The 12,381-nt window shown below is 29.6% G+C and overlaps 1 protein-coding gene across 3 annotated transcripts in view; it reads left to right on the top strand.

Annotated features, from left to right (window-relative positions):
• LOC107163882 (uncharacterized) overlaps positions 1–12,381 on the top strand; it is a 93,264-nt gene that overhangs the window by 56,060 nt on the left and 24,823 nt on the right. For all 3 annotated transcript variants that reach the window (XM_015511496.2, XM_089228232.1, XM_089228231.1), the window contains 2 exons: positions 10,216–10,262; positions 11,276–11,376. In XM_015511496.2, the coding sequence (XP_015366982.1) occupies positions 10,216–10,262; positions 11,276–11,376 (148 nt within the window). The remainder of the gene's footprint in view (positions 1–10,215; positions 10,263–11,275; positions 11,377–12,381) is intronic.

Below are 12,381 nucleotides of genomic sequence, written 5' to 3' on the forward strand. Positions count from 1 at the left end.
TACGATTTCCCCGAACAAATTATATGCATATTATGTTAATAAATAACATTTGTATATCTATGTTTTTCTTTTAATCATGCACATTTTTCAAAGTACCTATTTTATCATAAATATGTCGTATCCTTCGGCCACATTACACCCAATCGTGACCTCACCCTTAAATATATAAATAATAATATAGTATAGTGACGCGTTTAGTTATCGACTGCGGTTGTGGGCGTTGAATGGCGGGATGGGGGCAGGTGGTTGGGTGGGTAGCGATGACTAAGGTAAATATCAATATAACAGCGGCTGTATAATACACAATAGTTTTATACAGCGAGGAGCTGTGCTCGCGGAAACACCACAGATATATGTGTGGCGCGCGCGTCTTATTGTTTGTACAGCACTCTGCGGAAGCGGAAAGGTGAGATTGTATGTTTATATATATATAATATATATACATAGTCACAACCCGCGTAGTCTAGTGCCGTGGCCGTGCCGTAATACGAGCGAAACGCTAAAGAATTTATATACTTTGATATATACAGTATACGATTTAGCGCTCAGTCAGCTATCTTATATAATATATTGGCGCTGAACAGTCAATATTTACACTCGTTTTGACCCCCTATTCGTACTCTGTCAAGGCTGAGGTTAACGTCTCGTTTAGCGCAGACTGATATTTAATAATACGCTTACCTATAGTGTAAATTGCGTTTTCCACAACACGTCGATTGCTGGCGACGGTAAAATGTGCGGCTATACGCTCCGATTATAATATCAACGGCTATTATTCTTATACATGCGGTAAAGGGCAAAAATCCATCAGCTGTCGGTGAATCGTATATAATATTTCATTAGAAGCGCTGAGGAGATATATTATAATATTATCCGTACAAATATGATTATTATCGATTGTGAAAATTCCTTTGTCGACGAAATCGGACGTCAGTCATTCCGTCAGTTATTGCCGTTTGCAGTGTTTCTATAATATGCTACCGTCTTTCTATACACCGGCCCGGTATATCGTATTCTCCCCTCTCCCCTACCAACCAATAGAGTAATATAGCTTCCATAGATTGCGGCCATTGACGATATCGCAAAACTGTAAAATTGTAATTTGTAAATAGCTTGTAATATATGTGTCAATACGACGGTAGTGTTTCCTATTCCAGTTTATCCTCCGCCTCGTAGTGCATATTTACATTAATAATTTATTAAATATATATACGACTATTAATTATGTGTATAGACTGCGCATCGTAACTGTACAACGTTTATCAGAAACTCTTAGAGTACCTATGCATAAGACTAAAATATATTATCTCTGTTATTTATTTTCTATTGGCCATGAATAACATGTGCCGAATGTGTGATCATTTTTGAATGCCTTATTCGTTAAAAAGTTCATTAGCCGGCGCCCCGAAATTAAAATTTCGGAGTCAATTAAGCATAGAAAACTGCAATATTCCTGTTTTCAATTTAAATAATAGTCAAATTTCATAGATTTGCCAGTTTTCCTATTTGATAATAATAATAGCAATAAAACTAATACTTGTGTTAATGTTGCATAAATGCAATGCTCAATCGTGTTGCTGAAAAATAAAAAGGCATATATTCAATCGTGATTTTTCGCCTCCCAGGAACTATTTATTTTTAAACTTGTTAAATCGGATCTTGTAGATAGGTTGGTCTGTTACCCACTTTCTTAGGAAACGATGAGTTTGAAAAAATGTTAGAGATTACAGTGAATTTGAATTCACTTAAGTTAGGGAAATCTGATTTTTATTGGCCTAATCGTAAAACTTTTTGCAATAAAAGTATATAGACTAATATCTATATTTTGTCTGTACTTAAAGGCAGTATAAATTGATACGGTTTAAATTTGGCGTCCTGCTGTTAAAGAATTTGTGATTTGTTGAATTATTTCTTATAGAAAAATTGTAAAATAAAAGTTCCATAATTATTATTCATCTGAGTTCTGTATAGTTAATGGAATTTAGAACTTGAAAGCAATTTTTTATTTTTACTTAGAAATTAAATCTCATCACTTCCATATTTAATAAACTTGATGTTAAATTGTTGCACTTCTTCATTTATTTGAAATTCGGCAGGTATGTATATTGTTTGTTATTCTTATTTTAATAACAATATCGTTTTATTATATTTAATATTTATAATGTAAACGTTTCGTAATTATTCTGTTTAATTAAGATTACTGTTTAAAAATCATGATGCCATTAAAAATTTAATACCTCATCAACTATCTATTGTTTTCATTTTTGTAATTAAATAATAAACGTGAAAATTTAGAATTCGTTTGGCTGAATTAATTAACTATAGCATTATTTTTGACACTATTCATTTTAAGAACAAATTCGATTTATATCTTTAGAATTTGGGTTTTTATTAAATTTCCTTATAAAATCCATTGAGTATTGAAATTTATAAATTATAAGCATGCATTAAACTTCAAAAACAAGCGAAATACATATTTATTTGATAAAAATAATCTAAATATAGTTTGAATAATTGAAAGAATGTGTGTTTTATACTCGTAAAAACTCATAATACATGACATAAATTTAATGTTCACGGTATTATTGTATTAAGGATTAATATACAAGGTAAAATAATGAAAATCGTGTCATGACATTGTTTACAAAGTGTACACTTTCAAAATCTATTTAGTAATTTATGTCGCTTTTAATAGATTTAATCAGCTAATAGCAGTTATTAGATTTCAATGTAAATCTTCTGGGATTTAATTAAACGGCTATGAGGTTTTTACGTTAAAAATTTGTTTGCATACTGATGTCAAATAGTATTTATATCGGTCGCTATGTATTTTAACACGTAATTCTTAAGCGGATTAAATCAATCCTTTGTTTACTTATTGTTTTTCTTCTCAGGTTACTGACAAGTTAACAAAACAAAATTATTAGCGCTGTCTTAAAGTGTACAACATCTAAATGTAATTATTATGTTTAAAATGTTTTGCTATAGAAATAAAATTAGAATTATTCATTCGGTAGTTAAACGACTTGTTTATCGATAAATAATTGATATGTATGAGAAAATAAAAAAATTTTATGTTCACAAATTTCACAAACACGGCGTATTGTATATGCAATTTTGATGCATCACTACTCTTGTAACAACCGGTCATTTTGTATTATATTCGTGTAAAATACACCGGAGGCTTGCTTGTGTTGATTTATGTTTACATACAAATCGTCGTATACCCAATATAAAATTATTAATAGCAATATATTGCCTATTACGTTTTTGAGATGTTTACTGTTTTTAGACATCCCACTATATTATATTATACTTGTTTTGAGTTGTTTACCATTAATAGAACTTTCGATCTGTGTTAAAAACACCGAATGAATTAGGACCTTCATTTTTGTTGGATAGATTATTGTAAATATAATTATTTGTGAATGGTAACTTTTTTACATTAATTTTGTTTTTAAATATCTGAAATAACGGGACCCTTTGGGATTTCTTAATATTTACGTCGTACATTTTAAACTAAACTAAAACATAAAAAACAAAGAGTAATGAAAACGAGGTTTTGTTATATTTAAATACGTGTCCATTATACGGTGACCAATTCAATGTGTGTGTATATATAATATGTGTGTATATGATATAATATACATATAATATATCATATACACATATATATATATACACATACACACATCATATTATGTGCATTCGTGTGTATATTTATGAATATAGTACCTACTCATTAAATATTAATAATCCCCACTAAGAAAATATCGATTAACCTTTCCGACGACACGTGAATGAATTGATTGGTTGAAACCTTTGTTTGAACGTGCTGTGTTCATAAACAGATACATTCGAACGCAGTATTATGTAAAAAATGTAGTTTGTTGTCTGAATAACTCTCGTACAAATATTATATTTTATTATATTGATTTCGCGTTTACGTCTAAATCGCCGACATCCGTCGCAGGTATATATTATATTATTTTATTACTCAAAACCGTGTGCTTATATTGATATATATATTTATCGTGGTAATGCGATGGCGATTAACTCATGTGTGAAATAACAATAATAGCCTGCCGTGTTTCTGCAGGGTATGTCATTAAAACTATAATATATTAATTCGTGCCTATAATATATATAGCTCGTATATTATGGGTTTGCCTATGTATTATAATATGCACGGTCGCTCGGATTTGACACGATCGTGTGATTCGCGATCATGCGAACACTTTTATTAATTATAATTTGTCCTGCAAAATTAAACCGTTGTAAAATTAGCTCATATATTTTAATCGGATGACTTTTGTTAATTTTATTTTTAATATTCCCACCCCCGTCCCACATGAACTCCGTTATGTCGCCGATGTGGTCCGGCCAGCCGCATTCGTTGCAAACTCTCTCTCCTGTCGGAGGCGCTGGTAGTTTACGACCCTCGGGTAAAAGGGACCTCTAAATTAAAATAAACGAAGAGTGTTTCCGCGTGCAATTCCACCACTGTTTCAGTACAACTATATTATTATTATTATATATATATATTTATACATGACTGTCTCTGTATGTCGTACCGGCGGCGGCGGACATGCATTCAATTCTCGTCGACGCATATAGTTGTATATATGTTCGTTTATTACGATTAGTATTATTGTCGTCTATTACTATAACTAATTATACCAGTGCTTTAACATTCAGTTCTTTGTGCGTGATTTGATCTATCTATAGTATATGTACAGACAAATAATATTAAGTAATATCACCCGCCCAATTAAAACACAACGGCAGCCTGTAAAATAATGTAATATATAAAAACATTTTTACCACGCTATTTACTGACGATTAATCGCGGCCATTCGTCTATATCCGTATTATAGCCCACATCCGTCGTCTGCACTTAATAATAATACTAATAATAATAATTATTATTATTATTATTATAATAGTACCCATTTAGGTAATATCATATACAACCTATTGTTGTGCGTATATGCCAAATACGGAGTGAGATTGCCAACATGGTTGGAATTTTTTTTCCCCTGATGGGTGACACAATTTTACGACGTTGGGCTAAAATATAACATATAAATATTTTTTTTGCATTAAATCCGCGATCTCGTCGGCGCCGCGGGACATAATATCTTACGATTCGGGTGTCAACCGGACTCTATGCCTTCTGTGATTTTCCCACTAAACTATAACACTGGCGGTATGCTGTTGAAAATATGTGACCAAAAGTATGTGTGTGTGGGGCAGGAATTTACAGTAGAAATTGCTCTCAAATCACTGCTGCTGCTGCTACTGTTACTAAGGTGAAATGGGATTAAGAATGTGTGTTTCAAGTAGGTATATAGGTCGTATCGTCATTATATATTATGTTTTTTAATCAGTTAACAGCCATCTATTATTTTGTTCATGTCGTATTGTATAATATCTTCGCATGTATAACGTATATAATATACCTATATAAATATATAAGGCTGTCTGATCGTGAACGGATAGAATGCATTATGTATAATACGTGCCTTTAATCTGTTTAATTATTTACAGTCTAGAAATCTCGTTTTATTATCATATATATTATTTTACACAGAGAACATCAAACATTTTGTTGTGGTATTCTTGGCTGCTGCTACTGCAGCTCCTTAGCTACGTTGTACATTAAGTTTCGATTACATAATAAATAAGACCGTGTAATGATCAAGTGTAATTTATTACTTGTCATAAATCATTTTCATTCTTATATTTTATATATTTATTATTATTATCATTATTACTTCTTTTGAAAGAAGGCATTACGATTTTTATTATCGTTCTTAGCTACCATCCCAGAGGAATCTTATCCCATATCTCCTGTACACTCGCTTAGTCTCAAAGTTAAACTTGATGTTCGTAAACATAGAGTGATTTTAAATATTTCCTTTTTATTATTCTTGCCATTAAGATTAAATTAAATATATTATATTAAATCAATGTGCTTTCATAAAACTAAATCATTATTTTGTGTGAAATATATTCAGTATATTAATATATTATTCATACCTATAAAAGCGTTGTGTTCATTCTTGCATTGCATTATACAGCTATATTATAAATGTATTTATCATTCCTTAAGCCAAATAATGAAAATAATATTTGATTATTAATTTATTTGTACAATCGTTTTATGAATTTAAAATTCTATATAAACATAATTATTGTGCATGTATTAGATTTCAAAATTATATATAAAATATAAATAATATTGGATAGAAGATACATTTTATAGCTGAATGGATGTAAATTCAAGTACGTGTAATAAAAAAATTCAAAAACAAACAGTTAAATTTACTTAGAGATTTGAAAAAATATTTGAGTAATCATACAATACTGAATGATTCATTACCTACTACATATTAATACTCATAATTAAAAAAGTATTAGTGTGATTTTGTACATAATTTTTTTTTAGGTTTCAAGTCAGTCCGACACAAAGTTTTTATTTTTTATCTTATAATTTTTTTCGTTTTCTTCATTTTTCTAATTACAACATACAGTTTTAATTTTGTCTTCGAGAGTAAAAATATTTTTCTAAGTATTTGTGTGTATAAAAAGCTGGTAAGTGTGAAGTGAGTAACTCTCTGCGGTACATTGCATGTTTAGAAATTTAGAGAGTGACTGTATAATTAATGTGTTAAATTTGAATTCAATGATATAAAATCGAAAAACGATTCTGAATACAGACAGCGGCTATCGTTCAGCATATAATATATTAATAAGTATATTTGATGATATTACTGTGATTAAAGTAATTTATTTTATTAAGCATTTAAACTACGGTAATTTAAATTCATTTTCGCCAAATAATTGCATTTGAAAATGGCATTGTGTGTGTTAAATAGGTATAATAATGTACTCTAAAAAGCGTGAAAGTGGGTATCGCTCTGCTGTACATTAGGTAGTGGGGTGGACCTCTGACTAGGGTAGGTTAGATTTGAATGCAATGATAGGCATCATTGTATACGAAAAACGATTCTGAACGATGATGATTTGTCAGTCTAGGATATATTATATTTAAATATTGTCATATATTCTATTTTGAAACAAATATTTTATTTTTCAATTAGGACGCATTTTGCATACGGCATGGTTATCAATTTTTCCAAAAAAATTGCATGTAGTTATCATAATTCATAATACCTTATATTATCATAATTCATAGATATACATATACCGGGTTTGAGGATAAATCATTATCATTACGCGATTTCATAAAAATTTTAAATTCAAACGCTCAAAACATTTTTCCTATAATGACGCATCAAATTTTCTCTATAGCTATTTGAAGCAAAACTTATGGAAAACTTGGTGCTAATTTTATAACCTTAGATATAATTACAAAAAATATTATGAATTTTGAACTACAAAATAATTTGCAAATATTCGTGGTTTTGACGAATTTTTGTCAATATTTGAAATTCAAATGCTAATAAAAATTTAATTTGCATTTCCGGTGGACATTTTTTTTGTGTTAAGGATTGAAAAACTTGTAAGGAATTTTATATTAAATATTTAAATCTTAGTTTAAAAACGAAATTTTTTTCTAGAATTTCTAGCTTAAAATAATTTATGAATTTTCGTGATTTTTACGTATTTTGTCAAAATTCAAACTTTGAATGCTTATAAAAAAAATTGTAACTATGAATTTCTTTTATTTTTCAACTGCTGTTGTAATAATATGTTAAGAGCCTTGTATTAAATCTTCAATATTTTCTACCCAAAAAATGAATTCTTATCGATTTAATTTTAAAAAAAAAACTAATAATGACTGAAAATTGCATATACCTATGTATAGTTCAACTTAAGTCAAAATTTTTTGAAAATTTCATGGTGGATAGAATATACTTATATAAACATTCGGTGAAAATTTCGTGTATCAATGGTCATTCGTTTTAAAGTTACATCAAAAACCAAAATCGATTTTGTCGAAAAATGAGTGTGCGTAAAATTTCCCGTTTTCCCCTTAATTTTTAGTTTGTTTTTCTCGATTATTTAGAAAAATATTAAGAATTTTTTACTTTTGATCCCACAAAGTATCAACTAGATTCACTTTCTGATTTAACAAGGTACTGAAGTTAAAAGTCGAAGCACTGCCCCAAAACGTAATGACAAACACAAAAAAAATATATTCATGGTTTTGACGAAATGTTGTCAATATTTGAACTTCAAATGCTAATAAAAGAAAATTGTGCCTATGTATTCTTATAATTTTTTAATCACTATAATAATAACTTATGAGAAACTTTGTATTTCATTTTCAAATATAATGATTGGGCCAAAAAAATATTATCGACACTTCAAAAAAAAATTTCCATTAAAATTGAAAATTTCAGTTATCTATAAATATCTCAAAAAAAGTCAAAATATTTTGAAAATTATATCATGTAAATAAAATGCCAATCTAAATAACTGATAAAATTTTCAGGTATCTGCGACTTATACTTTTTGAATAATAACAAATATTTAAAATCGTTATCGTTACGCTATTTCGTAAAAATTTAAAATTCAAAGGCACCTACAATTTTTCCTATAATGATGCTTCGAGTTTTCTCTATAGCTACTTGAAGGAAAACTTATGGAAAACTTAGTGCTGTATTTTTAATCCTTAGTTATAAACGCAAAAATAAATTTTATGATTTTTCAACTTCAAATTTACTTGCAAATTTTCGCGTTTTCGACAGATTTCGTAAAATTTTGAACTATAAACGCTTATAAAAAAAAATTGTGACTAACGATTTCTAATTTTTTTTTAGCTACTTTAAGAACAATTCATAAGGAACCTTGTATTAAATTTTAAAGTTTTTTTGGTTGTCCAACATTTTTTTAACGAACACTTCAAACAAAAATTCTCAGAAAAATTTCAGTGGTCTATAAATAACTCAAAAAAAGTCAAACATTTTTGAAAATTAAACTGTATAGTTTATATAGATATCACTAACTGTAACATTTGGTGAAAATGTCAAGTATTTACAGTGATTAGTTTTTGAATTACAACCATATAACCAAATCGATTTAGTCGAAAACTGGTTTTGCGTAAAAATTCCCGTTTTTCTGTCATTTTTTTTTTTTTGTTTTTCTCGATTTTTTTGAAAACTGTTGGAAAATGTTTACTTTTGACCTGTATAATAATGCACCAAGGATATTCACTTTTACATCGGAAACCATCACCCCCAAAGTTTGAAATAGAAGCATTATTTCGACTAGTTATGCTGTAAACACGTCATTGTAAAATCAATACATTCATCACTTCGTTCAGAATCGAAAATCTCAAGTACATACGAATTATATTTTTAAATTACAATAAATTAACTAAATCGTTATAATTGGTTTTAATATGTGTATTCGTCAAAATTCGAACTTTAAATAAGTAAAAAAAAAAATCGTGATATTGTGGATTTTAATATTTTGTAACTACTTTTATAAGTTATAACTACTTGTGAGGAACTTTGTATAGAATTTTTAGAACTATACCAAAAACCAATATCGATTTTTTTGGAATTTTAAATGTTGGCATTCGAATGTACCAACTAGATTCACCAAAAAAAAAGGAACATTGTAAAATGTATACATTGATCACTCCGCTCAGAATATAAAATTAAATTATAAGAAATTAGTTTATGAATAAGTATTTAAAGTTTAAATGAACGGAATAGTTGACCAACATTTTGCCGGGCTAAGCTAATCTTTAAAAGATTCACCCTGTACCTATATGAAAACATTAGATTTTTTCTAGGGACAAAATGATCAAGCGTTTAAACAAAATTTAAAAAAAAGTTAATATATTTACACATATATAATATTATCTTAGAAAGATCTTTTCCAACAATCTCTTTTATGGTTATTATTGTTTATAATATTTATGTAGTACAAAAATAGTAGTATAATATTTTATCAGAAAACTAACTATTATACTTCTACAACTAATATAAGAAAATTTTGTCGATGGTATTATCTATATTATCTATATATTATCTATCCAAAACTCTTAGAGAGTAATAAGTGCCAGAGAAAGAAAAGAAGAAATTTTTACTCTATTAAGTCTTGCTAATAATTTGTGATGATATTTTCTTATATGCATACTAGTTGAATATAATTTTAAAATTGTTTTATGTATATACTCATGAAGACATGAAGTTATTTACTATTACTTATTATGCATCGTATTATATGTTTCAGGTGTCTGAGTCCAAGATCTGCATATTTCTACGAGTTTCCTCCTGCTGGTAAATAAACGTACTTTTATTTATATAACCCATAGTTAATGTTATTAATGATTTGCATTGTAAAACAGTAATCGCTTGACGGAGAGTTATTTCAAGAACTTATATTCGTACCCATATATTAATAAATAATAAAGAACAAATATCCATCCGTTCACGATAATAATATTTATTATAACTTTACATAAATTTCTGTATTTTTATATCTTATTATTTATTTTTATTTTGAACGGTGAGTTAATTAAAAATAAAAAAGGTCCTTCCACTCCATTCCAAAGCTCGTTTATTCGGTACACTTAACAGAAACGATATTAAAATAAGAATTTCCATATCTTCTTTACATGAGACAACGGTGGTGGTAGAAAGTTGGGACCCTGCAAATCTATAAAGAGCGAGAGTTGTGAAAAGACCTTTTTTCTCTTTCTCTTCTGTCTCTATATTTATGCTCGCTTCCACCCTTTTCTTTTTTGGACCAGGGAAACTCAGCAATTTCGTGGTTTTCCCAAGGCCAAAATGGATTTCATCCAGTGAGCCCGGGATAAAATTTAAATGGAAATTAGACGGCATCCCGGGGGAGGAAACCTGGTTGTAGGGGATTTGAATCGCTATGGGTGGGTAGAGGGGGGATCGAAGTGAGATAGATAGACGATATAGTGTATTCTCGAAAATGGGGTTTGTTTTCCAAAGGTTTTGGCGTATTTATGGCAAACGTGTCGATGTGATGTTCGGCAGGCAGGTTCGTGCGTCCACCCGCGAGCATACCTTGTCCGCGTTGATTTATTCCAATATTTCCTTTGCGCGCTAGTGATTTCTGTCCCTAAAATAAGGCATCATTCAAAAAAGAAAAATAATATTTTTGTCCAAGATTACTATTTTATTAAGTTGTATTCTTACGTCGTGTGCAAACATATGAACGAGAAACATGCATCATATAATAATAATAATAATATAAAATTTCAAAATTGCATGTTTTAAGTAATGTGAATATGTGATTAGTTCTGTAATTTGTCTTGCAGATCGACCCGGCAAAAAGAAGATCACTTTGACACGGTTTCTGCGGAACTTCAAGACCCATAGGAGAGATAAATCGCGAAGTCAACAAAATGTTTCTGCTCGGGTAAGGATACGAACTATTTTACTGTTTGCAATACGGGCGAGAGTAGTGGTCCGGGTGTGCACTTTGTGTTAACTACTGTCGACGGAAATACTGTACTCAAGCGCCCACACACACATCTTTGTATATACATACACAAAGAGTCTATGTATATTGTATTTGTCTGTCTGTGTGTAAAATAACTCGCAGCTGTTTCTAAAGCTTTTATATACACCACGCGAGATGGTATAGCGGCTTTCCACTCGTCCGTGTATTTGGTGTGTTTTGGTGGCCTTATAGGTGATGGTAGTTTCTTCATTAATCGTTAATTAACGTTTCAAACCAGAAGAGGACGGTTTGACCTCTTTTTTCACTAAATCAAATGGCATAATTAATTCCTATACGTTCGAAAAAACATTCCAATGGAACGCTTATGAGACCCCCTCCCACTTCACCAAATATCACAAGTAACTATGGTAACCACCGTATATACTCGAGACTGATATATAACTAAAAAAATTTAAGGTACCATAAAATCGTTTGGCTAAGTGTCTTTTTATATATGCATTTTTATATGTATTATATATAATATTATTATATTGTGCCCCAGTAATTTTTTTCTCGTCTCGTTTTTTTTTTTTAAATTTTATTGATCCGTCCTTTTCTTTTTTTCCGTCGTGGCTGTTGACCCGAAAATGTCTGTTACGTTTTCATTTTATATTTCAAATACGACATTTCGGTGGAGGTATATATATTAACGGTTATAGCTTCTAGAGATTCATATAGAAATAATAGCGCCAAGACGGTGTGGCAATCACGCAAAAGTCAGTGACAACATTTTCGTAGAAAATCAACCCCTTTTTATTCATTTACATCGTGGAACGTGCTTATAGGTGCACCACTCGATGTTCGATTTTTATATTTATTTATACTTGTTTCTACGACACTTAATTGTTGTTTTTACAGGTTTTTTTTTAAAACTATTTGTATTCATATGACGTGTTAAATTTTTAATTTATGCAATATATG

This window comes from Diuraphis noxia, unplaced genomic scaffold (genome assembly GCF_037042655.1).
Source record: "Diuraphis noxia isolate RWA-SAM2 unplaced genomic scaffold, SU_Dnox_SAM2 contig0005, whole genome shotgun sequence".
Classification (NCBI taxonomy): Eukaryota; Metazoa; Arthropoda; class Insecta; order Hemiptera; family Aphididae; genus Diuraphis; species Diuraphis noxia.